We start from the raw sequence: 27,500 nt of genomic DNA on the forward strand, positions 1-27,500 counted from the left end.
CAAGGCTCGTACCATCGTGTTCAAGGCTCGTACCATCGTGTTCAAGGCTCGTACCATCGTGTTCAAGGCTCGTACCATCGTGTTCAAGGCTCGTACCATCGTGTTCAAGGCTCGTACCATCGTGTTCAAGGCTCGTACCATCGTGTTCAAGGCTCGTACCATCGTGTTCAAGGCTCGTACCATCGTGTTCAAGGCTCGTACCATCGTGTTCAAGGCTCGTACCATCGTGTTCAAGGCTCGTACCATCGTGTTCAAGGCTCGTACCATCGTGTTCAAGGCTCGTACCATCGTGTTCAAGGCTCGTACCATCGTGTTCAAGGCTCGTACCATCGTGTTCAAGGCTCGTACCATCGTGTTCAAGGCTCGTACCATCGTGTTCAAGGCTCGTACCATCGTGTTCAAGGCTCGTACCATCGTGTTCAAGGCTCGTACCATCGTGTTCAAGGCTCGTACCATCGTGTTCAAGGCTCGTACCATCGTGTTCAAGGCTCGTACCATCGTGTTCAAGGCTCGTACCATCGTGTTCAAGGCTCGTACCATCGTGTTCAAGGCTCGTACCATCGTGTTCAAGGCTCGTACCATCGTGTTCAAGGCTCGTACCATCGTGTTCAAGGCTCGTACCATCGTGTTCAAGGCTCGTACCATCGTGTTCAAGGCTCGTACCATCGTGTTCAAGGCTCGTACCATCGTGTTCAAGGCTCGTACCATCGTGTTCAAGGCTCGTACCATCGTGTTCAAGGCTCGTACCATCGTGTTCAAGGCTCGTACCATCGTGTTCAAGGCTCGTACCATCGTGTTCAAGGCTCGTACCATCGTGTTCAAGGCTCGTACCATCGTGTTCAAGGCTCGTACCATCGTGTTCAAGGCTCGTACCATCGTGTTCAAGGCTCGTACCATCGTGTTCAAGGCTCGTACCATCGTGTTCAAGGCTCGTACCATCGTGTTCAAGGCTCGTACCATCGTGTTCAAGGCTCGTACCATCGTGTTCAAGGCTCGTACCATCGTGTTCAAGGCTCGTACCATCGTGTTCAAGGCTCGTACCATCGTGTTCAAGGCTCGTACCATCGTGTTCAAGGCTCGTACCATCGTGTTCAAGGCTCGTACCATCGTGTTCAAGGCTCGTACCATCGTGTTCAAGGCTCGTACCATCGTGTTCAAGGCTCGTACCATCGTGTTCAAGGCTCGTACCATCGTGTTCAAGGCTCGTACCATCGTGTTCAAGGCTCGTACCATCGTGTTCAAGGCTCGTACCATCGTGTTCAAGGCTCGTACCATCGTGTTCAAGGCTCGTACCATCGTGTTCAAGGCTCGTACCATCGTGTTCAAGGCTCGTACCATCGTGTTCAAGGCTCGTACCATCGTGTTCAAGGCTCGTACCATCGTGTTCAAGGCTCGTACCATCGTGTTCAAGGCTCGTACCATCGTGTTCAAGGCTCGTACCATCGTGTTCAAGGCTCGTACCATCGTGTTCAAGGCTCGTACCATCGTGTTCAAGGCTCGTACCATCGTGTTCAAGGCTCGTACCATCGTGTTCAAGGCTCGTACCATCGTGTTCAAGGCTCGTACCATCGTGTTCAAGGCTCGTACCATCGTGTTCAAGGCTCGTACCATCGTGTTCAAGGCTCGTACCATCGTGTTCAAGGCTCGTACCATCGTGTTCAAGGCTCGTACCATCGTGTTCAAGGCTCGTACCATCGTGTTCAAGGCTCGTACCATCGTGTTCAAGGCTCGTACCATCGTGTTCAAGGCTCGTACCATCGTGTTCAAGGCTCGTACCATCGTGTTCAAGGCTCGTACCATCGTGTTCAAGGCTCGTACCATCGTGTTCAAGGCTCGTACCATCGTGTTCAAGGCTCGTACCATCGTGTTCAAGGCTCGTACCATCGTGTTCAAGGCTCGTACCATCGTGTTCAAGGCTCGTACCATCGTGTTCAAGGCTCGTACCATCGTGTTCAAGGCTCGTACCATCGTGTTCAAGGCTCGTACCATCGTGTTCAAGGCTCGTACCATCGTGTTCAAGGCTCGTACCATCGTGTTCAAGGCTCGTACCATCGTGTTCAAGGCTCGTACCATCGTGTTCAAGGCTCGTACCATCGTGTTCAAGGCTCGTACCATCGTGTTCAAGGCTCGTACCATCGTGTTCAAGGCTCGTACCATCGTGTTCAAGGCTCGTACCATCGTGTTCAAGGCTCGTACCATCGTGTTCAAGGCTCGTACCATCGTGTTCAAGGCTCGTACCATCGTGTTCAAGGCTCGTACCATCGTGTTCAAGGCTCGTACCATCGTGTTCAAGGCTCGTACCATCGTGTTCAAGGCTCGTACCATCGTGTTCAAGGCTCGTACCATCGTGTTCAAGGCTCGTACCATCGTGTTCAAGGCTCGTACCATCGTGTTCAAGGCTCGTACCATCGTGTTCAAGGCTCGTACCATCGTGTTCAAGGCTCGTACCATCGTGTTCAAGGCTCGTACCATCGTGTTCAAGGCTCGTACCATCGTGTTCAAGGCTCGTACCATCGTGTTCAAGGCTCGTACCATCGTGTTCAAGGCTCGTACCATCGTGTTCAAGGCTCGTACCATCGTGTTCAAGGCTCGTACCATCGTGTTCAAGGCTCGTACCATCGTGTTCAAGGCTCGTACCATCGTGTTCAAGGCTCGTACCATCGTGTTCAAGGCTCGTACCATCGTGTTCAAGGCTCGTACCATCGTGTTCAAGGCTCGTACCATCGTGTTCAAGGCTCGTACCATCGTGTTCAAGGCTCGTACCATCGTGTTCAAGGCTCGTACCATCGTGTTCAAGGCTCGTACCATCGTGTTCAAGGCTCGTACCATCGTGTTCAAGGCTCGTACCATCGTGTTCAAGGCTCGTACCATCGTGTTCAAGGCTCGTACCATCGTGTTCAAGGCTCGTACCATCGTGTTCAAGGCTCGTACCATCGTGTTCAAGGCTCGTACCATCGTGTTCAAGGCTCGTACCATCGTGTTCAAGGCTCGTACCATCGTGTTCAAGGCTCGTACCATCGTGTTCAAGGCTCGTACCATCGTGTTCAAGGCTCGTACCATCGTGTTCAAGGCTCGTACCATCGTGTTCAAGGCTCGTACCATCGTGTTCAAGGCTCGTACCATCGTGTTCAAGGCTCGTACCATCGTGTTCAAGGCTCGTACCATCGTGTTCAAGGCTCGTACCATCGTGTTCAAGGCTCGTACCATCGTGTTCAAGGCTCGTACCATCGTGTTCAAGGCTCGTACCATCGTGTTCAAGGCTCGTACCATCGTGTTCAAGGCTCGTACCATCGTGTTCAAGGCTCGTACCATCGTGTTCAAGGCTCGTACCATCGTGTTCAAGGCTCGTACCATCGTGTTCAAGGCTCGTACCATCGTGTTCAAGGCTCGTACCATCGTGTTCAAGGCTCGTACCATCGTGTTCAAGGCTCGTACCATCGTGTTCAAGGCTCGTACCATCGTGTTCAAGGCTCGTACCATCGTGTTCAAGGCTCGTACCATCGTGTTCAAGGCTCGTACCATCGTGTTCAAGGCTCGTACCATCGTGTTCAAGGCTCGTACCATCGTGTTCAAGGCTCGTACCATCGTGTTCAAGGCTCGTACCATCGTGTTCAAGGCTCGTACCATCGTGTTCAAGGCTCGTACCATCGTGTTCAAGGCTCGTACCATCGTGTTCAAGGCTCGTACCATCGTGTTCAAGGCTCGTACCATCGTGTTCAAGGCTCGTACCATCGTGTTCAAGGCTCGTACCATCGTGTTCAAGGCTCGTACCATCGTGTTCAAGGCTCGTACCATCGTGTTCAAGGCTCGTACCATCGTGTTCAAGGCTCGTACCATCGTGTTCAAGGCTCGTACCATCGTGTTCAAGGCTCGTACCATCGTGTTCAAGGCTCGTACCATCGTGTTCAAGGCTCGTACCATCGTGTTCAAGGCTCGTACCATCGTGTTCAAGGCTCGTACCATCGTGTTCAAGGCTCGTACCATCGTGTTCAAGGCTCGTACCATCGTGTTCAAGGCTCGTACCATCGTGTTCAAGGCTCGTACCATCGTGTTCAAGGCTCGTACCATCGTGTTCAAGGCTCGTACCATCGTGTTCAAGGCTCGTACCATCGTGTTCAAGGCTCGTACCATCGTGTTCAAGGCTCGTACCATCGTGTTCAAGGCTCGTACCATCGTGTTCAAGGCTCGTACCATCGTGTTCAAGGCTCGTACCATCGTGTTCAAGGCTCGTACCATCGTGTTCAAGGCTCGTACCATCGTGTTCAAGGCTCGTACCATCGTGTTCAAGGCTCGTACCATCGTGTTCAAGGCTCGTACCATCGTGTTCAAGGCTCGTACCATCGTGTTCAAGGCTCGTACCATCGTGTTCAAGGCTCGTACCATCGTGTTCAAGGCTCGTACCATCGTGTTCAAGGCTCGTACCATCGTGTTCAAGGCTCGTACCATCGTGTTCAAGGCTCGTACCATCGTGTTCAAGGCTCGTACCATCGTGTTCAAGGCTCGTACCATCGTGTTCAAGGCTCGTACCATCGTGTTCAAGGCTCGTACCATCGTGTTCAAGGCTCGTACCATCGTGTTCAAGGCTCGTACCATCGTGTTCAAGGCTCGTACCATCGTGTTCAAGGCTCGTACCATCGTGTTCAAGGCTCGTACCATCGTGTTCAAGGCTCGTACCATCGTGTTCACTGCACACACGAGACATGGAAAGCTGTTCACTGCACACACGAGACATGGAAAGCTATTCAGTGTACACACGAGACATGGAAAGCTATTCAGTGTACACACGAGACATGGAAAGCTATTGAGTGTACACACGAGACATGGAAAGCTATTCACTGTACACACGAGACATGGAAAGCTATTGAGTGTACACACGAGACATGGAAAGCTATTCAGTGTACACACGAGACATGGAAAGCTATTCATTGTACACACGAGACATGGAAAGCTATTGAGTGTACACACGAGACAAGACTTCAAGATACTGTTGTGCTGTACGGTCACCACCAAACCCGAGACGAAACACCAACACATTAGAGCAAATTCTGAGCTTCTTCACTATCAAAGACATCAAGGGGAAAGGCGTCGTATGGACCGCCATGCAAAATTAAGATAAAAACCTGAGCTCTGTGGTCTAGAAGGAGGAGGAGGAGGAGGAGGAAGAAATATGGAAGGGAAATGGCATAATGCATGACAACAAACTGAAGGATCAAAGGAAACGTGACTGAATCATAAAGTCTCACAGTCAGAGAGAAGGAGAGTAATTAAGCCACCAAGAATCCCTTGGAACATACCAAAGAAGAAAGAAAATGGGTTCAGACACTACATGAAATGTGAGACACCACCGGAAACAGGTGGATAGAAAACGGGTAACCCTGCATGGCCTGAGCATAGGCACATGTACACGAAACCTCATCAAGTGGTTTAGAACAGTCGCAGATGGCGCCAGGGGTGGTTGATGCCTGTGTAATGCGTACGTGTATGTGTGTGTGTGTGTGTGTGTGTGTGTATAATGTGTGAGTGTAGGGAGAGGCAGAGTGTGACAGTATTGTTAAACAAGCAATAGATGCGTTGCCCACTGGCCCAGCGTGAAGGAAAATTTTTCATGAGTATCCTTAAGGAGGCAGGTTGGTGTGCTCTCTCTCTCTCTCTCTCTCTCTCTCTCTCTCTCTCTCTCTCTCTCTCTCTCTCTCTCTCTCTCTCTCTCTCTCTCTATCTATCTTTTTATCTATCTATCTATCTATCTTGGCTATCCTTCCTCTTCCAGTATCCTTTTCTCCTTTACTTCATTTTTCCTCTCTGTCTCTTTCTCACTTCTTACCTTTTCTCCCTTGCTATCTCTACTATTTCCCTTAGTCTTTCGTATCTTCCTTTTACGCCCCTACCCTACCCTACCCTAGCCTACCCCACCCCATTCTTTAACTATATGTTTAACACATGGATTCATAAACATGGTCAGTGTTCATTTGCAGCTTCAATCTGATGCTTCATGTATAAACTCTCTGTGGTTCCTATGAAGTAGTGAAACAGCCTTGTGCTCATTGACTGCTTCAGACAGATGTTTCACGTCTCGGGGTTCATATGTTCCACACTTTGCTTCATGAAACGGTCCAGGATTCAGTTGCGGTTCTCTCTAATGCTTCAATCTTTACGGGTCCTGTATTGAGCTCCTGTGTTTATGAAATGGCTCAGTATTCATCCACTGGTTCTGACTGATGCTTCACTCTTTGGGGTTCATTTCACGTACACCATCTGAGGAGTCTGCCTTAAATGAAGACCTCAGGTGGTTCGGAATGAAGGCTTCAAACAGAGAACTTCACGAAATTATCATAATTATCATCATCATCGTTATGAGTCTCGTTATTATTATTATTATTATCATTATTAGTATTATTATTATTATCATTATCATTATTATTATTATTATTATTATTATTATTATCATTATTATTATTATTATGGTCACAGTGTCGACAGTACCAGGGTAGCAAAGGTTTAGCAGCGTGTGTCAGCGATTCTAAAGGCAGCGTTCCCAACGCCAACAGCGTCATCACCATCATTCCACCAACACAGCAGGACACACTGTCGCCACCAATCTGACGTCTCACCAACACACACACAGTATCACCAGCAGATGGTGAACAAGGAGGGAGGGAGGGAGGGAGGGAGGGAGGGAGGGAAAGAGAGGGAGGGAGGGAAAGAGAGGGAGGGAAGGGGATGAAATACTAATAATCTCTTTTATTTTCTTTTTTTTTTAGTATTATTAGTAAAGGCCCCGACCAATACGACCACTCCCATCTTTACTACTACCACCCCCCCCCCTCTCTCTCTCTCTCTCTCTCTCTCTCTCTCTCTCTCTCTCTCTCTACCCCCCCTTTCAGCGAGTGATAAATGACCACCAGTTTTCACACTATGGTTTTGAGGGTGGCGGCTCCAACAGCAGCTTCCCCTCCTCCTCCTGTCTCCTCCTCCTCCTCCTCCTCCTCCTCCTCCTCCTCCTCCTCTCCACCCGTCATGCCATTGTGGTGCGCCGGGCTCACGAACCAGCGCTGTGTGGTTCGCGGTCGTGGCGTCGCTTGTGACCACGACCTGCCCACCGTGGTGCCCCTGGTGTTCCGCGATGCACGACGAACGCCACCGTGCTCGTCCTACGTCGCTACCATGGCCCTCCGCTATGGTAGGTGGTGTATCATGGTATGGTATGGAGACACATGCGTCATGGGTTGGGATGCCATGGGTTGGTTGGGTCATGGCCTCGCTGCGGTGGTGGGGGTTTCCATACGCATTTTGGCGTATCGTGGGCGCCGTGGTTAATGGATCGGTTAATGGAGGCGACAGCTTCTCTACAAGGGAGCGTTTACGCATTGTCCACGGTGTTGTGTACTGCCGAGAATTATGTCTTCATTAGAAACCTATAGTGAATCATCAGTATATAGTTATATATATATATATATATATATATATATATATATATATTTATATTTTTTTTTATTATACTTTGTCGCTGTCTCCCGCGTTTGCGAGGTAGCGCAAGGAAACAGACGAAAGAAATGGCCCAACCCCCCCCCCCATACACATGTATATACATACGTCCACACACGCAAATATACATACCTACACAGCTTTCCATGGTTTACCCCAGACGCTTCACATGCCTTGATTCAATCCACTGACAGCACGTCAACCCCGGTATACCACATCGCTCCAATTCACTCTATTCCTTGCCCTCCTTTCACCCTCCTCCATGTTCAGGCCCCGATCACACAAAATCTTTTTCACTCCATCTTTCCACCTCCAATTTGGTCTCCCTCTTCTCCTCGTTCCCTCCACCTCCGACACATATATCCTCTTGGTCAATCTCTCCTCACTCATTCTCTCCATGTGCCCAAACCATTTCAAAACACCCTCTTCTGCTCTCTCAACCACGCTCTTTTTATTTCCACACATCTCTCTTACCCTTACGTTACTCACTCGATCAAACCACCTCACACCACACATTGTCCTCAAACATCTCATTTCCAGCACATCCATCCTCCTGCGCACAACTCTATCCATAGCCCACGCCTCGCAACCATACAACATTGTTGGAACCACTATTCCTTCAAACATACCCATTTTTGCTTTCCGAGATAATGTTCTCGACTTCCACACATTCTTCAAGGCCCCCAGAATTTTCGCCCCCTCCCCCACCCTATATATATATATATATATATATATATATATATATATATATATATATATATATATATATATATATATATATATATATATATATATATATATATATGTGTGTGTGTGTGTGTGTGTGTGTGTGTGTGTGTGTGTGTGCTAGTGTGTGTGTGTGTGTGTGTGTGTGTGTGTGCTAGTGTGTGTGTGTGTGTGTGTGTGCTAGTGTGTGCTAGTGTGTGTGTGTGTGTGTGTGTGTGCTAGTGTGTGCTAGTGTGTGTGTGTGTGTGTGTGTGTGTGTGTGTGCTAGTGTGTGTGTGTGTGTGTGTGTGTGTGTATCAGTGTTAAAACAGCGAGGGTCGTTATAGTACATGATATCACTACAGTAAATCACCGTAAATCACTCACTGTAGTCCATGTGCTCCACAGCCCATCCTGACACCGTGGCGTCTCACTTTAGCACACGGTGCGCCACCTCACAATACTGCAGTCAATTCCAATCAGTAACACGCTGTTTCTTCCTGATCACATTAACTGCTGGGGCATGTTTATGGTCACGGGATCGATCGGAGTCTTAATTCCTCTCCCTCTCTGATCGTTTGAAATCGTTCGTCTCAAAATGGAAGGACACATTTTTGAACGAAGGTTTGAGGAAGCTGGAGCGACGGCGTGGTGTTCCGGAGGGCGAGGTGTTGGTGCCCTCCTCGCTCCGTGTGGGTTGTGGAGGGGGGTTGACTCAGGTGGTATGGTTGTGTAGTGGTACCTCCGGTGGTCAGGGATGGTAGGGGTTAATGGATGGTCAGGAATGGTAGGGGTTAGTGGATGGTCAGGAATAGTAGGGGTTAGTGGATGGTCAGGAATGGTAGGGGTTAATGGATGGTCAGGAATGGTAGGGGTTAATGGATGGTCTGGAATGGTAGGAGTTAATGGATGGTCAGGAATGGTAGGGGTTAGTGGATGGTCAGGAATAGTAGGGGTTAGTGGATGGTCAGGAATGGTAGGGGTTAATGGATGGTCAGGAATGGTAGGGGTTAATGGATGGTCTGGAATGGTAGGGGTTAATGGATGGTCTGGAATGGTAGGGGTTAATGGATGGTCTGGAATGGTAGGGGTTAATGGATGGTCTGGAATGGTAGGGGTTAATGGATGGTCAGGAATGGTAGGGGTTAATGGATGGTCTGGAATGGTAGGGGTTAATGGATGGTCTGGAATGGTAGGGGTTAATGGATGGTCAGGAATGGTAGGGGTTAATGGATGGTCAGGAATGGTAGGGGTTAATGGATGGTCAGGAATGGTAGGGGTTAATGGATGGTCAGGAATGGTAGGGATTAATGGAGGATACTGTTAGGTTCATGGTTGTGGTAGGTAGGTATGGTAGTGGTGTACGAGTTGTGTGGTGGGCGAGGTGGTGTTGTGGGTATGGTAATGTGGTTGATATGGTGATGGTAAAGGGGATATAGCGGTGTGTGTGTGTGTGTGTGTGTGTGTGTGTGTGTGTGTGTGTTATACTAACAAATGAAACTTAAGAAGGCAAAAATCAAAACAAAATAAGGAACAAAAACAAGTGCTAACAAGAACAAGCTTCAGAATAAGTATTTTGGGTAAGAATTTTAGAGTAAACATTTTGAGTAAGCATTTATCAAGTGGGCATTTTGAGTAAGCATTTATCAAGTGGGCATTTTGAGTAAGCATTTATCAAGTGGGCATTTTGAGTAAGCATTTATCAAGTGGGCATTTTGAGTAAGCATCTGAAAAAAAAATTAATCATTTAAAAAGTAAAGCAAATTTTAATGCAATATACAACAAAATTTACGAGATGTGTTCAATAACCTGGATATATCTATCCCAGCTTGTTGTTACATCAGGGTTGAGTCAACACTGTATCGCCGTTATAAAGTGAAACTTGAAGCACATGAAGTGAGACTTGAAACTTGAAGTGTTTACATGTGAAACACAACGTCGGTGAAGATTATAAATGTAAGATTTAACGATAAATCAACTAATTCATTTATATTTATTCTTTTTGGTGGTCATGAAGATTGAAGTGTTGTTCACACGTCTCTGTATTACATATTTCTCTAATCATATGTCTCTCTACCACATATCTCTCTGCCATATATCTCTTTACCAGATGTCTCTCTACCATATAACTCCCAACCATATATCTCTCTACCACATATCTCTCTACCACATATCTCCCTACCACATATCTCTCTACCACATATCTCTCTACCACATATCTCTCTACCACGTATCTCCCTACCACATATCTCTCTACCACATATCTCTTTACCAATTATCTCTCTACCACATATCTCTCTACCACATATCTCTCTACCACATATCTCTCTACCACATATCTCTCTACCACATATCTCTTAACTAATTATCTCTCTACCACATATCTCTCTACCACATATCTCTACCACATATCTCTTTACTAATTATCTCTCTACCACATATCTCTCTACCACATATCTCTCTACCACATATCTCTTTACTAATTATCTCTCTACCACATATCCCTTTACCAATTATCTCTGTACCACATATCTCTCTACCACATATCTCTCTACCACATATCTCTTTACTAATTATCTCTCTACCACATATCTCTCTACCACATATCTCTCTACCACATATCTCTTTACTAATTATCTCTCTACCACATATCTCTACCACATATCTCTCTACCACATATCTCTTTACTAATTATCTCTCTACCACATATCTCTCTAGCACATATCTCTCTACCACATATCTCTTTACTAATTATCTCTCTACCACATATCTCTCTACCACATATTTTGACATCAGACCTATGTAATGACATTTCTCAAATTTGAGTCTTTTTGAGAAATTATCTAAGGCTTCTCAGAGTTCGGTTTGAGAACAGAATGTTGATCTTATGAGTACTTTATTCAGTTGCACACACACACACACACACACACACACACACACACACACACACACACACACACGAAATGTAAACTCCCCCCAAAAAAAACCACTCACTTCTTCCATTATGATGAGCACGTAGTTAATACACTCCCCGTCAGACTCACGTAGCCATACAGAAGAAGCTCGTACGGACGTAAACACACAAGTTGAGCCGAAGACAAACCCAAGATCATCCAGGAATGGTTTACCTTCTGTAAACCAGGGCCCTCAGTGGTTTACCATCCCCGCCGTTGTACGTCAACGTAATTAAGCGTGTTCCTTAGTCTAGTATACTTGTGTATACTTTCCTGAAGTTTTGTGTTAGGTGATGTCTTGAGTGTTAGAGGCTAAATCTTAGGATGGAACTTTAGCTGAGTTTGACGTGTTTGGCCTTAGCTGAAGTCTTAGCTGCGCTTGATGGGGTTCGGGATGAGCTGAAACTTGGCTGAGTTTGAGATTTCTCGTCTCACCTGAAACTTTGCTGAGCTTGAGAAGTTCAGACCTTGTTTACACTTGCCTGAGTTGTTTGGTCTCACCCGAAACTTCAGCTTATCTTCAGAGGTTTGATCTTTGTTGAATCTCAGCTGAAGTTTGCGAAATTCAGTCTTTTCTGATATGTACCTGAATATGAGAGGCTGAAACTGAGTTACTTTTCAGAGATTTAAACGTAGCTGAAACTTACATTTGGCCGGTTCGTTTCAGCTGAAGCTTATACTCCGCTGGTTCATCTTAGCTGAAACTTAGCTCAGCTTAAAAGAGTTGAAACTTAGCAGAAACGTAAATGATTTTTTTAAGCTGTTGGATCCCAGCCGAAGCCTACATCATTTGCGGGGGTTTACCCTAAGCTAAAACGTAGCAGTTGGAAGCTGAAATGTCGTAGAGATGGCTAGATATGATGGAGTGTACTTGTCAGGTAGTCATGTGGTTTACTACTGTAGACTGTATACATGTATACCTCGTATCCTGGTTTACTGTTTAGACTGTGTACATGTATATCTCGTATCCTGGTTTAATAGTGTAGACTGTATACATACCTTGTATATACATACCTTGTATACCTTGTATCTTAAGCCATGCTTGTTCGGGTTCCTTCGTTGCTACAGATGATCAACATATCTTACCTGTGATATGCTCTAAATAGGTCACTGAGTATACATGTAGGGTGAGCGGGTCTCTGACCTGCCTCACGCCCCCCTATCCATAGCTTGATATACTGTAGGTTGCTCTAACATACCCATTGAGGAGTGGTTATACTTTGGTTGGCTCTAGTATACCCCTTCATGCTTAGCATACTTTAGGTCTGTCCAGCAAACCCCCTCAGGTTTAGTATATGTTCTAGGTAGCCCTAGCATACCTATTTAAGCTTGGCATATCCTAGATAACTCCAGCATAACACCTTCATTGTAGGTATACGCTACCCAGCTCTGGCATACCCCTAAGAGTCATGGCGTACTCTAGGTGGCTTTAGTATGCTACTTTGGGAGTGATATACTCTGGATATCTCTAGAGGCTTGGCCTACTCCCCAAGCATACCCACTCAGGCCTGGCATACTCTCCAAGCATACCCACCCAAGCCTGGTATACTCTCCAAGCATACTCACTCAGGCCTGACATACTCTCTGAGCATAGCCACTCAGGCCTGACATACTCCCCAAGCATACCCACTTAGGCCTGGCATACTCTAGAGGCTAGAAGCTGAGGGGAGGGAGGTAGGAAGGCAGGGGTGATAGGGGGGGGGGGTGTTGGGGAGTGGCTCCAGCACACACGGCCCCAGGCCTGGCCACGAACAATGCCATAAGAGGGTTTTGTCTCCCCTTTTCCTCCTGGCTGGCAATTTGGTCAACTTCATATGGCCGTCCCCTCGAGCGAAGAACTTGAAGAATTGAATTATGTGAGGTGCGGGTTGGGAGAGCCGGGGGAGGGAGGGGGGAGTGCTGTGGAGGGTGGTATGAGGGGGGGGGGTTGTGTAGGGGTGTGAGGTGGTGATGGTGGTGGTAGGGTGGAGGGTGGAGGGTGAAGGTGGAGGAGTGTTGGAGAGACATTGAGCAGTGGACGGTGGTGTCGTTGGAGGTGTAGGGGTCCACAGGTCTTCTGCAGCCTCCGGGTCTTTGCCGTTTTCAGGTCAACGGTGTGGTCAGGTCTTCTGCAGTACTTCCAGGTCATCAGGGACCTGGTTCATAATCAAACCCAAAGGATGAATGTACCATTGAGCTCAGATAAGTGTATCTTTCAAGGCTCGTTCACCCAGGACCCATTACCAGAGGCCTTAAAGGAGAGAGAAACCTCGAACTCTTTAAGTGTACGATGGCCGAAGTACCTACATATCCGACCTCCCACGTACATATAGGCCCTCGTACGTATACACATGTATACGACCTGGTATCCGGGTCGCCTACCTGTAGGTAGGTGACCAGGTGGACGTTATTACCAGCAGGTAATAAGGTAATCTCTGTATCTCTTTAACAAGGCATCTCTATAAAGTTCTGTCCCTGTTGACATGTATATACCTCGTTGCTGTATATCTGTATGTCTCTTCCTCTTTATCAAGGTGTCGATATACAGCTGCATCCCTGTAGACTATATGCCTGTATTGCTGTACTTCTTTATACCTGTAGATTGAATTTGCCTGTATGAATGTATATACACGTTCTTATCTTCACTAAGGTATTACTGTGCACACATCCATGTAGATTGTCAATGCTTGTATGTCTGTATATCACGGCATCGACTCCCACACTTCTACGTCCATTTAGACCTCATATACGTATTATAAATGTATGCTACAATCGTACCTTTATGTATCACTACATTACCTTTATTGATACAGGACCTGCCATATACTAAACAAAGAGATGACCCTCGAGGATGTACGTATAGCTGTTCCTAAAGTAGTTGAAGGGTCGAAGGTTAACACAGGTCACGTGCCCGTTTTCCTATCCTTACCAGACCCCCCCCCCCCCCCTCCTCTCTTCCATCACCACCACCACCACCACCGCCGCCACCAGCCCACCCCTTAAGGTCATCCCCCCCCCCCCCCCCCCGCGAAGGTTAAATGAGGTCAAGGCAATATAAAAAGGGAGTTAAAGGGAGGCGAGGGAGATTGTACACCCGAAGCCTTTAAGACCCTCAAAAGAAGTTGTGTGGAAAGCAAGAGTTTTTGATTTTTAAAGTCAGTAGTGAAATGGTAATTTCTTATAGAAAAATAGTAAATTATTTATCGATTTAAGAAAGCAAGATCGGGTGGATTTTCCTTATTTACAGAATTATTTTGTATCGTACCGAATAAATTTTGATGTTTTTTTTCTATATTGATTTAGATAACAAGAAATTCTGTTTGTGGTCTATATTTCTATAAAATGGATAGGCCTAAGATTCTAAAAAGATTTATGAGATGAAAGAAACAAAAACGACGCGGATGAACGTAACTTCTTTGCGTCAGGCGACGCAACAGAACGTAAGAGAAAGAGTGGTGTCGGAGGTCGTAAATCAACGGAAGGTCAGAGGGTATGTGGGTCATAAACAACTTTGAACGTAAGCTAGGAGGCCCAGAGCGCTCGAATTCCTTAGGAACGTAAAGGAACGGTAGGCAGGTGGTATACGACCATCTCATATAGATACAGTTTATATGAACGTGAAATGCTTTGGAACGAGTATTGTGAGTGTCTGTGAACGTAAATATATAGTCCGGGGAGACCTTACGTGAACGTAAACACGACCTGCCAGTTACTGGGTTGAACGTGGACACCTCAGAGAAACCTTTGGTTGAACGTAAAATTGATGAATCAAATCTTCATGGACGTCAAGAACTAATAAGGCCCAAACACCCATACCTTGTGAACGCCAGAACCTCCTCTCTGATCTAAAAAAACAAACAAAAAAAAAACGCATCGACATATCGAATATATGAACGCCCGCCCGCACGCCCGCACCGCCGCCTGTGTGTGTGAACGTAAAAAGGCGGAGAGCGAACGCCCTCTGTCGCCTCCCTTAACATCCAGTGCTGGAGGCGATTGTTTGATGACGTCATAGGTAGTTCGTAGTAGGGAGGAACCGATGGTTGGTGAAGTGGGGGAGGGGGAGGAGATGTTGGTTGGGAGAGAAAGATAGCAGAGAGAGAGAGAGAGAGAGAGAGAGAGAGAGAGAGAGAGAGAGAGAGAGAGGAAACCATAGATATATGTTAGTGTGTGTGTGTGTGTGTCTGTGTCTGTGTCTGTGTCTGTGTGTGTCTGTGTGTGTGTGTGTGTGTGTCTGTGTGATTACTATTGGTGTGTTACAGGAAGATAGTCTTACACTCGCGTTGCCCCGTCTCTTAATCATATGTATATGTACCGTGTCTTTTCTCCTAAGTTTGTACGTCCACACACACACACACACACACACACACACACACACACACACACACACACACAGGGATTAAGGGGGACAACGACTCCTTCGATGGATAAAAGATTATCTCAGTGGAGAGGAACAAAGGACGTATGTCAGAAGAGCCTTTTCGAAATGGGTTGGGGCTGATGGTCACCAGCGGCGTACCGCTGGGTTCTGCCCTGGGACCATTTCTTCTTCTTGATCATCGTAAAGGACTGGATTCATCCCTGAATATGTGTTGCAGTTGATGTCAAGGTTTTATGAGGAAAGTAAGGAAAGATCTATGAGGAGCTGGACTCACTTCAAAGTTGATCCCGGTGTCTCACATTAGGAGAAAAGTAAAGAAGACGAACCCCCATCTGGCAAGGTATCACAGTAGCTTTCAAGTATGGATAAGGAACTACCCAGCAAGCTGTTCATATCCTACATAAAGCCATAACTAGAATATGCTTCTCGAGGTGGGTTATAAAAGAGAAAGCACAAAGAACTAATAGAGACGTTCCAGAGGAAGACAACAAAGATGATGCCAGAATCAAGAGATCAAGAGAACTGAATCACAGGGGAAGGCTAAAGGCCTTAGATTTTGTCCACCATAGTTGAGGAAAGAGAAACGAGTGACCCGATCACCACATTCTAGCTTTCAAACCCTTTGGTGATGTTCAACAGTGAACAGTTCTTCCAGAGATACAGGGATAGATCAACCAGACCTCCATGGCTTAGAATGAAGCAAGAAATTTGATGCAGAAGATATAAAGGGATACTTTTATGGTATAAGAGTAGCGGGTGAACAGAATAAATTGAATTATTAGAGTTGTGAATGTGAGTTTTTAAAAGGTTGTAAAATTGTAGAGAAAGTTCAGGTGATATGGCCCTCTAACACTACCTCTTCCTACAGCACAAATAGGTAATTACACAATTACCGACATATATGTACCCATACACAATATAAACAAGAATACACATATGGACACACGCATATATACACACATAAATACACACACACACACACACACACACACACACACACACACACACACACACACACACACACACCACGTCATCCCTGTTTTAATCTGTTTCATAATAACCTGCCACAAACACTTGACATTTCTCAAAACAAAATCTTCCTTCCTTTTATTTTCACAGGAGCTGAAGGAGGAGGAGACGACACCGGCGACGACCAGGCCCTGGGCGACGACCAGGCTCTGGACGACGAAGACCAAGCCCTGGTCGACGACCAGGCCCAGGTCGACGACAACCAAGCCCTGGTCGACGACCAGCCCAAGGACGACGACGACCAGGCCCTGGACGACTGGTCGTGGAGACTGCCCCAAAAATCCGGTGAGTTTCTTTCGTCTTTTCGTCCCGCCGGAAAAGTTCATTCTTTCGTCCGGGTTTCGAAGCCACATTGAGTAAAGGCGACAGAGTGGAAAATATCGGATAAATTTGTCAGTTGTGTCCATAAGGTGACCACAGTCACTGGAAAGATTTCATATATTTTCGTTCGTCTCTGGTGGGTGGTTGGGTGGTGTGGGGGAGAGAGGAGAAGGAGGGAGAGAGGGGAGGGAGAGAAAGAGAGGGAGAGAGAGAGAGAGAGAGAGAGAGAGAGAGAGAGAAGTGGGTATTAGTGGTGGTGATGATATTGAGAGAGAGAGAGAGAGAGAGAGAGAGAGAGAGAGAGAGAGAGAGAGAGAGAGAGAGAGAGAGAGAGAGAGAATGACGGTAGTCGTAGAAGGAAAGAATCAGAAAAGAGAAAGAACGAATAGAGAAAGAGAGAGAGAAAGACAGTGAGGGCAAATGGTAGAACGAGCGGGGAGAGAGAGAGAGAGAGAGAGAGAGAGAGAGAGAGAGAGAGAGAGAGAGAGAGAGAGAGAGAGAGAGAGAGACAGACAGACGGATAGACAGAAGGTGTGTGTGTGTGTGTGTGTGTGTGTCTGTGGCGGGGCGGTAAAATGTCCCCTACCATATGTTACCACAAACTTTTCCGAGAGACGATTTTCCGCTTCTAATATCCCACCGCTGGTCCAAATCCCAGTTTGGAATTGTCTCTCTCCCTCCTTCTCAATTTCCCGTTGGACTTCATTGATAAGACATAAAGAATCGAAATTGTCATGTGGGTGAAAATGTTTAATGTTCAAGAAAGAATATATATATATATATATATATATATATATATATATATATATATATATATATATATATATATATATATATATATATATATATTTCATTTATTTATTTATTATACTTTGTCGCTGTCTCCCGCGTTAGCGAGGTAGCGCAAGGAAACAGACGAAAGAATGGCCCTACCCACCCATATACACATGTGTATACATAAATGCCCACACACGCACTTATACATACCTATACATTTCAACGTATACATACATATACATACACAGACATATACATATATACACATGCACATTCATAAATGCTGCCTTCATCTATTTCCGCCGTTACTCCGCCACATGAAATGACCCCCCCTCCTCCCGCGTGCAAGCGAGGTAGCGCTAGGAAAGTGCAACAAAGGCCACATTCGTCCACACTCAGACTTGAGCTGTCTTGTGTAATGCACCGAAACCACAGCTCCCTTTCCACATCCAGGCCCCACAAAACTTTCCATGGTCTACCCCAGACGCTCCACATGCCCTGCTTCAATCCATTGACAGCACGTCGACCCCGGTATACCACATCGTTCCAATTCACTCTATTCCTTGCACGTCTTTCACCCTCCTGTATGTTCAGGCCCCGATCGCTCAAAATCTTTTTCACTCCGTCCTTCCACCTCCAGTTTGGTCTCCCACTTCTCGTTCCCTCCACCTCTGACACATATATCCTCTTTGTCAATCTTTCCTGAGTCATTCTCTCCATGTGACCAAACCATTTCAATACACCCTCTTCTGCTTTCTCAACCACACTCTTTTTATTACCACACATCTCTCTTAGCCTTTCATTTTTCACACTATTTGCCATTTCGCGCGTAAGCAAGGTAGCGTTAAGAACAGAAGAATGAGCCGTTCCCTGCGTTAGTGAGGTAGCGCCCGGAACAGACGAAGAAATCTGTATTCTTTCACATCCATACTCTGGCTGTCCTGTGTAATGCGCCGAAATCAAAGCTCCCTATCCACAACCAGGCCCCACAGACCTTTCCATTGTTTACGCCGGCCGTTTCAGAAGCCCTGATTCAGTCCATTGACAACACGTCGACCCCTGTATACCATTTCGATCCAATTCAATCTATACCGTGCACGCCTTTCACCCTCCTGCATGTTCACACCCCTATCACTCAAAGTCTTCGCTCCATCCCTCCACCTCAGTTTGGTTTACCTCTTCTCCTTGTCTTCTCCGCTTCTGACACACATATCCCCTTTGTAATCCCCTCTCCTTACTCACTCTTTCCATAGCTCGGTGAGGTTGGATAAAACTAGTGGGCGGACGTGCATGTAGCGCTGCGCTCTCATTGGTTGTTGAGTTTTCTGGTCGTTGTTACTTGACAGTTAGTGCTTCAGCAATGTGTAGGCGTCTTGTGTCTTGTTCACGGTGTAGTATCCTTGTAGGCTGAATGATCGTCTGTCGGTTATTATTTTGTCTGTCATTCAGCTTAACGTACGCATATGCTTTTCTTTGGTTACATTAAATTTTCCATGATTATATTCACGGTGAAAATATTTGTCAATTCTATCGATAGAGTTATGTCTTTTATGTGGTCATGATTGCTTGGTAAATTTTGTAAGTAATTGAACATCTTTTTCTTTTTCTTCTGGTATTTCTTCATTTTATCGTATTATTTAGGTTTCTGATAATGTTCCTAAAGTAGGATTCATTCCTTCACATCTTGGCGCATGGGTCAGCTTGCTTCGTCAATAAATGACACACCCAGGTTCGATTCTCAGTGTGAGAACCCCTGACCGAAAATAGAGTGTTATCATGGGTCATACACAAACTACGCTTCCGGGTTCGATACTCAGCACGTGAACCATAGATAGAGTAGAGCGTTAGCACTAGTCATATACGAACTACGCTCTCCAGGGTTCGATTCTCCGCGCGGTGTCTTAGGAAGATCAAGTGTGCCCCCCTCTTACCCTACTGAGCACACGACTGTTGGCCTTCATTCCTCCACAGGTCATGAACCAGCAGCAGGAACTCCACGGTCAAGTCGAGGATAACAGTAGGATAACACCCTCACATTTGCGCCACCTCCTCCTCTTTACTGAGGGGGCCAACCGGCCGAAACTCTCTCTTACCCCCTCCTCAAGGTGGAATGTGTCACCCCCTTCCCCAAGGGGAAATGATTTACCCCCTTCGCAAACTTATGTAAAGTGTTCTACATAACAAATTTCTTGACGTTAAACCTAAGACCCAATGCAACCTGTTTACAACCATATATATATATATCTTTTGTTTCAAACTATTCGCCATTTCCCCGCATTAGCGAGGTAGCGTTAAGAACAGAGGACTGGGCCTTTGAGGGAATACCCTCACCTGGCCGAATTCTCTGTTCCTTCTTTTGGAAAATTAAAAAAAAACGAGAGGGGAGGATTTCCAGCCCCCCCGCTCCCTCCCCTTTTAGTCGCCTTCTACGACACGCAGGGAATACGTGGGAAGTATTCTTTCTCCCCTATCCCCAGGGAATATATATATATATATATATATATATATATATATATATATATATATATATATATATATATATATATATATATATATATACATTAAATAAGACACACGTCAAAATATAAAACATCAAGAACACAGTAAAAAGTTACATCATTTAAGCAGACATAAACATGGCTGTTTCAGATCTACAATTTGCGGCTTCCTGTGTGGTGGTTGTTGGGCAAAAGGATTATAAATTTCACACATAATGCACACTGGCAACTGTATGAACATACAAATACACACACACAAACACATAAATGCTTCCACAAACCAATGCGCGAATGCACTCACACACACTTGTTGACATATATATATTTATATATGAATTGAATAAGGAAATGAAAGTCGAGTTCTGGGGAGGTGAATTAGGTTCTTCGTTTGACTATAGAGGATTAGGAGAGGTATTGAACACATCCTGTCAGCAGTTGTGGGATCAAGGAGGAGTAGAGTGGTGTGTCTAGTGTTGCTGATACTCGTCACAAAGGAAGGAGGAGGAGAGTGGAAGGAAATACAAGGACGAGTGTCGAGCAGGTCAATCTTTGAAGTTCAGAAGGTCCTTTATCACAGACAGCAGATGGCCTATGTTCCGAAGGCAACTAGAAGTGTGAGATGGGCTTAAAAAAGGTAATGCTGCTTAAGGATAAAAAAGAGAATTACCGACGCGATGTTAATTAAGGATGTTGAGAGAGAGAGAGAGAGAGAGAGAGAGAGAGAGAGAGAGAGAGAGAGAGAGAGAGAGAGAGAGAGAGAGAGAGCGGGTTGTCCCCAGGGAAGTGAGGGGTGTACACACTGGAGAAGAAGTGAGAGTCGAGTGGCATCGGGACGAAATAAGGGCTCTGAAGAATATTTAAGTTTGAGGCTAAATACGAGTGAAATTGATAGTTACAGTCATATATATATATATATATATATATATATATATATATATATATATATATATATATATATATATATATATATATATATATCAAATAAGACACGTCAAAATATAAAACATCAAGAACACAGTAAAAAAATTGTGATATTCGAGTGTGAGTGTGTACATGTGTGTATGTGTATATGTCTGTGTATGTTTATGTATGTATGTGGTGAAATGTATATGTATATGGGGATAGGGGAGAAAGAATACTTCCCATGTATTTCCTGCGTGTCGTAGAAAGCGACTAAAAGGGAAGGGAGCGGGTGGCTGGAAATCCTCCACTCTCTTTTTTTTTTTTTTCTAATTTTCCATAAGAAGGAACAGAGAAGGGGGCCAGGTGGGGATATTCCCTCAAAGGCCCAGTCGTCTGTTCTTAGCGCTACCTCGGCAATGCGGGAAATGGCGAATAGTATGAAAGAAAGAAGATATATATATATATATATATATATATATATATATATATATATATATATATATATATATATATATATGTATGTATGTATCCTTCTAGATGATATTAGAAGTGGAAATGATTATGATAATCAGAACAGAATAATGATAGAGTTATCATTTAGCATTTGTAACTCAGCAGAATGACTAGAAAATAGACTTGTGACACAAGACTGATTCTGATTCTAAGGACAATCCAACAGCTATTTGATAGATGGAATGTTGGAGTTGGAATCACTAGAAGAGAAATAACATTTTTTTGTTTCTCTGAAAGTTGTCGCGACGTGTTGCTCGCGCATCCCTGTACTCTGTTGATCAACAACCACTTGGTTGTGATATTCGACCAGACGGTACTGGAGGTTGTGATATTCGACCAGACGGTACTGGAGGTTGTGATATTCGACCAGACGGTACTGGAGGTTGTGATATTCGACCAGACGGTACTGGAGGTTGTGATATTCGACCAGATGGTACTGGAGGTTGTGAATGTTGAACTGAAACCACCAGCAGTGGGTGAAGATGATTATATATGCGTTGGCCAGGCTGGAGTGTGTTACTGGAAGCACCGTTGAGAAATCGGAATGAAACAACGAAACGAGAAGGAGGTATGAGAATAGATGACAAGATACCTATGTAGTATAATGTTGAAGGAAGGTTATGATAAAGGATTGGTGTAGGTCACGTCTGTACTTTGAAGGTTATATGGATGCCGGATCGAGGACTACAGTAGAATACAAGAGGCTATTACGTGACGTGGGTGTTTAATTGCAGATAGAAAGACGTGTAAAAAAAAGAAAAAGACAAGAGTTGTTAAAGCGGAGTATAGAGGACCACCTGGTACAATAAACTGAGAAAAAATGGAGTTTATTTTTATGTAGAAATGATTACGTGATGATAGAGAGAGAGAGAGAAGAGAAGAAAGAAGGAAAATAAAGAATTGTAAATAAGTTTATGTACAATCCATTTTCACCCACTAGTGTTGCGGGTCACCAATTTCACCAAATCACCTGTTTGTAATTACCCTGCGTGGCCTCCCTCGAACCCCTTGTTAGATGCTTCCAGCATCGCCCCACCAGACAACTCACCTAAACGAACCCAATTTCCTTGGCTGTTATCACTCATGCCAATTCCCCGTCATTAGCCACGGCAATTACCACCACCGAGGTAATTATTTACTTTACTTTCGCCATGTGATTATAAGGTCTCCTCCGGAAAACAGTTGAACGAGACAGGAGGGAGGATGACTGACGAAGATCTCTTCGTCTCATCCTGCGATGGTGGGGTCAGTCTCAGCGACCAAACCTCCCAGCGGCTAGATGGAGAGGGAACACACGTCTCAGCGACCAAACCTCCCAGCCGCCAGATGGAGAGGGAACACACACACACACACTAGCCAAGATTTTTTAGTTAAGTTTTCTGCTTGTACGAGGACATTTTAGGTGACGTTATCATTGGGTTCTGTTGATGTCACCGATTTTTTTTTTTTCTTTTATTCATTCACGATGAATGAGACGCTTATCGCACTTCTCGTTGTGCTGAAGCTGTCTGCTGGTAGCAAACACACACACACACTCACACACACACACACGTCGACCAAAACTCCTGGCGCCTAGACCGAAACACAGAAGAGTCCACTGTCATCACATAGTTCTCAAGGTAAGGTAAATATCGGCTGCTAATGAGGGGAAAATAAATGAAAGATGTTTAAATCCATCACCATTAAAAAGTAGATCATATATAAAAGTCAAGTGAAATAAACACCCTCATAAACATGAACTCGCTTAAAGAAAAATGAGTTATTTTATGAGCCGTATTTGTGGCGTCATACAGGGAGGGTTGTTGCGTTTGTCACAATTTTTAGCTTAAAGTTTTTATGGAATGTTTTCTTCCCCTCTCATTTAATCGGTCTTTTTTCCGATATTTCCAGCCGCAAAATATCCTATTAGATAAATCGGAAACAATTGTACGTATATATATATATATATATATATATATATATATATATATATATATATATATATATATATATATATATATATATCGCTAATTTGTTACAGGGAAGGTAAGTATTTGCCGTACCACGGTTTCTTATCATTAGTCAGTCCAGTCCAATTACCACCATCCCAGTTTCAGCTGTGGGCGAAACCAGGTACCATGCCATTTTTCTTTTTTCTCCGATCACCAGTCGTACCAATTACCAACCCAATTTTCCCAAAACACTGTCCCAACCCAATTTTCCCAAAACACTGTCCCAACCCAAATTTCCAAACGGTGTTCATACCAGTTACACGACACTTGTCACCAAGTCTCGATCACCGGACCACGTCCTCAACCTCCTCGTACCTTACCACACACACACACACACACACACACACACCAAAAACTTGGCAATTGGGCACCAGCGAGAGAGAGAGAGAGAGAGAGAGAGAGAGAGAGAGAGAGAGAGAGAGAGAGAGAGAGAGGCGGTGGTTCCATCAGTCACCAGCGCTCGGCCCCGTTTGAGAGTCACCATGCGGAAAAAATCAAGTGTGTGAGTTTGATTAGATTCTGATATTGGTCTGTTATTGAAAGAATCTTACTATTAAGAGGGAAGGCTTTGTCCGCAAGCACCAGCACGTGAAATTGGCCGGCTCCAGTATTAGCATAACAAACAAAACTGCTGTGCAGGTGATCTCTCTCTCTCTCTCTCTCTCTCTCTCTCTCTCTCTCTCTCTCTCTCTCTCTCTCTCTCTCTCTCTCTCCGGTAACTGATATACGGGATGGGAGAAAGGGGTGTGGGGGTGTGCATCGCCTTGAGCCATAATGGAACTTGTCTCCCCACTAGGCCACCACACCAGCACATCACATCACCTCTCTCTCTCTCTCTCTCTCTCTCTCTCTCTCTCTCTCTCTCTCTCTCTCTCTCTCTCTCTCTCTCTCTCTCTCTCTCTCCTAAGCTAAGTATACTATACATATCTACCCTGAGGGAGGACTTGGGGGGTGGGGGTCGAGTTGGGGAGAGACGGTGTAGTATGTAATGTATATAGATAGATAGATAGATAGATAGATAGATAGTAGTAGGTCACAGTGATGCGCGTGATCATTTTACTCGTCGTGGTGTGTGTGTGTGTGTGTGTGTGTGTGTGTGTGTGTGTGTGTGTGTGTGTGTGTGTGTGTGTGTGTGTGTTACCAGAGTCCACCTGACTGAGGCTACAGTATCAATGAAGAGTCACCCTGGGCGAGGCTTTGGTATGCCTGACAAACTCTTCTACAAACTGCACAACCCTGCATTACTTAAGATCGAACCCTGATAACAAAAGATCGAACCCTGATAACAAAAGATCGAACCCTGATAACAAAAGATCGAGCCCTGATAACAAAAGATCGAGCCCTGATAACAAAAGATCGAACCCTGATAACAAAAGATCGAACCCTGATAACAAAAGATCGAACCCTGATAACAAAAGATCGAACCCTGATAACAAAAGATCGAACCCTGATAACAAAAGATCGAACCCTGATAACAAAAGATCAAACCCTGATAACAAAAGATCGAACCCTGATAACAAAAGATCGAACCCTGATAACAAAAGATCGAACCCTGATAACAAAAGATCGAACCCTGATAACAAAAGATCAAACCCTGATAACAAAAGATCAAACCCTGATAACAAAAGATCGAACCCTGATAACAAAAGATCGAACCCTGATAACAAAAGATCGAACCCTGATAACAAAAGATCGAGCCCTGATAACAAAAGATCGAACCCTGATAACAAAAGATCGAACCCTGATAACAAAAGATCGAACCCTGATAACAAAAGATCGAACCCTGATAACAAAAGATCGAACCCTGATAACAAAAGATCGAGCCCAGATAACAAAAGATCGAGCCCTGATAACAAAAGATCGAACCCTGATAACAAAAGATCGAACCCTGATAACAAAAGATCGAACCCAGATAACAAAAGATCGAGCCCTGATAACAAAAGATCGAACCCAGATAACAAAAGATCGAACCCAGATAACAAAAGATCGAACCCTGATAACAAAAGATCGAACCCTGATAACAAAAGATCGAACCCTGATAACAAAAGATCGAGCCCTGATAACAAAAGATCAAACCCTGTTAACCCTCATTCATTAACATTATCAGAAACAAATACGCCCGCATCTTACCTCAACCTGCACCAAGAACACAGAAAACGTGAAGTCGTCATCCAAGAAACCAGACTTTCAGCCTATACGTAATGGATCAAGGCCACCACGGTCAGAGATCAGGCAGGCCACCACGGCGGAGTGACCGGACAGGCCACCACTAGGTGGGGCTCTGGAGAGGGGAGGGTTGTGCAGTGGATGGACGGCACGGAGGAAGGGAGGGTAGTTCATGGGGTGGGCGACAGGGAGGACTTTGCTGGGGCTGGAGGTGTAGGGAGAGGAGGGCTGTGCAGGGAGATGGGGAGCTCGGGAGAGGGGAGTGCAGTGTTTGGGGTGAGACTAGGGGGAGGGAAGGGCCGTGCAGGGGTGGAGGAACTTGGGAGGAAAGGGTCGTACGTGGGATGGGGGAGCTCGGTGGAAGGGAGGGTAGTGCAGATGGTTAGAGAAGGGAAAGCAGTACAGGGTGAGGGGTTGGGGGTCGGGAATGACCATGCAGTGGATGGGGGTCGGGGAGGGGAATGCAGTGATGGGGTTGGGGTCGGGGAGGGGAATGCAGTGATGGGGTGGGGGTCGGGGAGGGGAGGACAGTGCAGGAGGTAGAGGTCGTACAATGGAGGAAGTGCGTGTGTGGACTATCCCGGGCTCCGGCCTCTGGAACACCCAGAATGATCAAGGCTTCGAAGCCCAATATGATCAAGGCTTCGAAGCCGAAAATGATCAAGGCTTCGAACCCCCAAAATGTTCGAAGCTTCAAAGCCGGCGGAAGAAGTTAGTGATAATAACAGCAAATACGAAGACTCGGAGAATTACGATGATGGCCCTCTGACACAACCTGAAGAAATTTTTAGTGGCGTTAAAAAACCGAAGAGTAGCGATTTCTGATGTCGGTGGGGGTAAATCCAGAGGAATCAGCTGATTTTAATTGCTGCTTTACTGCTAGGAAGGGTATACATAATCCTTCGTGTGTGTGTGTGTGTGTGTGTGTGTGTGTGTGTGGACATCGTAGGATGACATCTCTCTCTCTCTCTCTCTTCCATGACGTTTGAAGACACATCCTGCCCTCCGTCGCAGTCTCCTACCATAGGACTACGTCACTTCCACAGTGTTGCTCGCTGGTGATGATGGCACAGTGTTGCTTCGCTGGTGATGATGGCACAGTGTTGCTTCGCTGGTGATGATGGCACAGTGTTGCTCACTGGTGGTGATAGCACAGTGTTGCTTCGCTGGTGATGGTGGCACAGTGTTGCTTCGCTGGTGGTGGTTGGTGGTGGTGTGGGACCTGTTGGTGTTGTGTCCCCGGTACCTCCATGCTACGCCTCCCTCCGCCACGAACACAACAGGTGGAATTCCGTCCACTGAAAAAGAATAAACACAGGAAGTGAAAAATCGTAAATAAACTTAGAGTATTGTGGGAGACACCTGGGTAGGGTTTCCCCGAGTCCAGGTGAGAGTTAATGGAAAAACCACGACTCCAGGGCGACCTCGCTCGACCCGACGGGGGGAATCTGTCACTTTAGTACGTCCGGAAGTCAAGGACCTGCTTCAGAGGCACCGCTGATCCTTAAGGTTACAAGGTGGTTTCAAGGGATAGGTGCGATCCTTCCCTCGGCCCGTTTGGCGAACTATTAGGCGCGTGAGTATCATCTTATATGGATAGAAAATTACTAAGAGGAATCTTCGGGTATATTGAAGACTCCACAACATCTGCTGTCTTCAGATACCTTGAGGGTTCTGGAACCTCTACTGTCTTCGGCTACCTTGAGGTCTCTGGAACCTCTACTGTCTTCAGCTACCTTGAGGGTTGTGGAACCTCTACTGTCTTCAGCTACCTTGAGGGTTCTGGAACCTCTACTGTCTT

At 45.6% G+C, this 27,500-nt stretch overlaps 1 protein-coding gene across 1 annotated transcript in view; it reads left to right on the forward strand.

Moving 5' to 3' along the window:
• Positions 1–27,500, forward strand: part of LOC139766021 (uncharacterized) — a 318,431-nt gene that overhangs the window by 47,071 nt on the left and 243,860 nt on the right. Inside the window, exon 2 of the mRNA XM_071694125.1 lies at positions 16,621–16,815. Coding sequence (XP_071550226.1) covers positions 16,621–16,815 — 195 coding nt within the window. The remainder of the gene's footprint in view (positions 1–16,620; positions 16,816–27,500) is intronic.

Source organism: Panulirus ornatus, chromosome 56, assembly GCF_036320965.1.
Source record: "Panulirus ornatus isolate Po-2019 chromosome 56, ASM3632096v1, whole genome shotgun sequence".
NCBI lineage: Eukaryota > Metazoa > Arthropoda > Malacostraca > Decapoda > Palinuridae > Panulirus > Panulirus ornatus.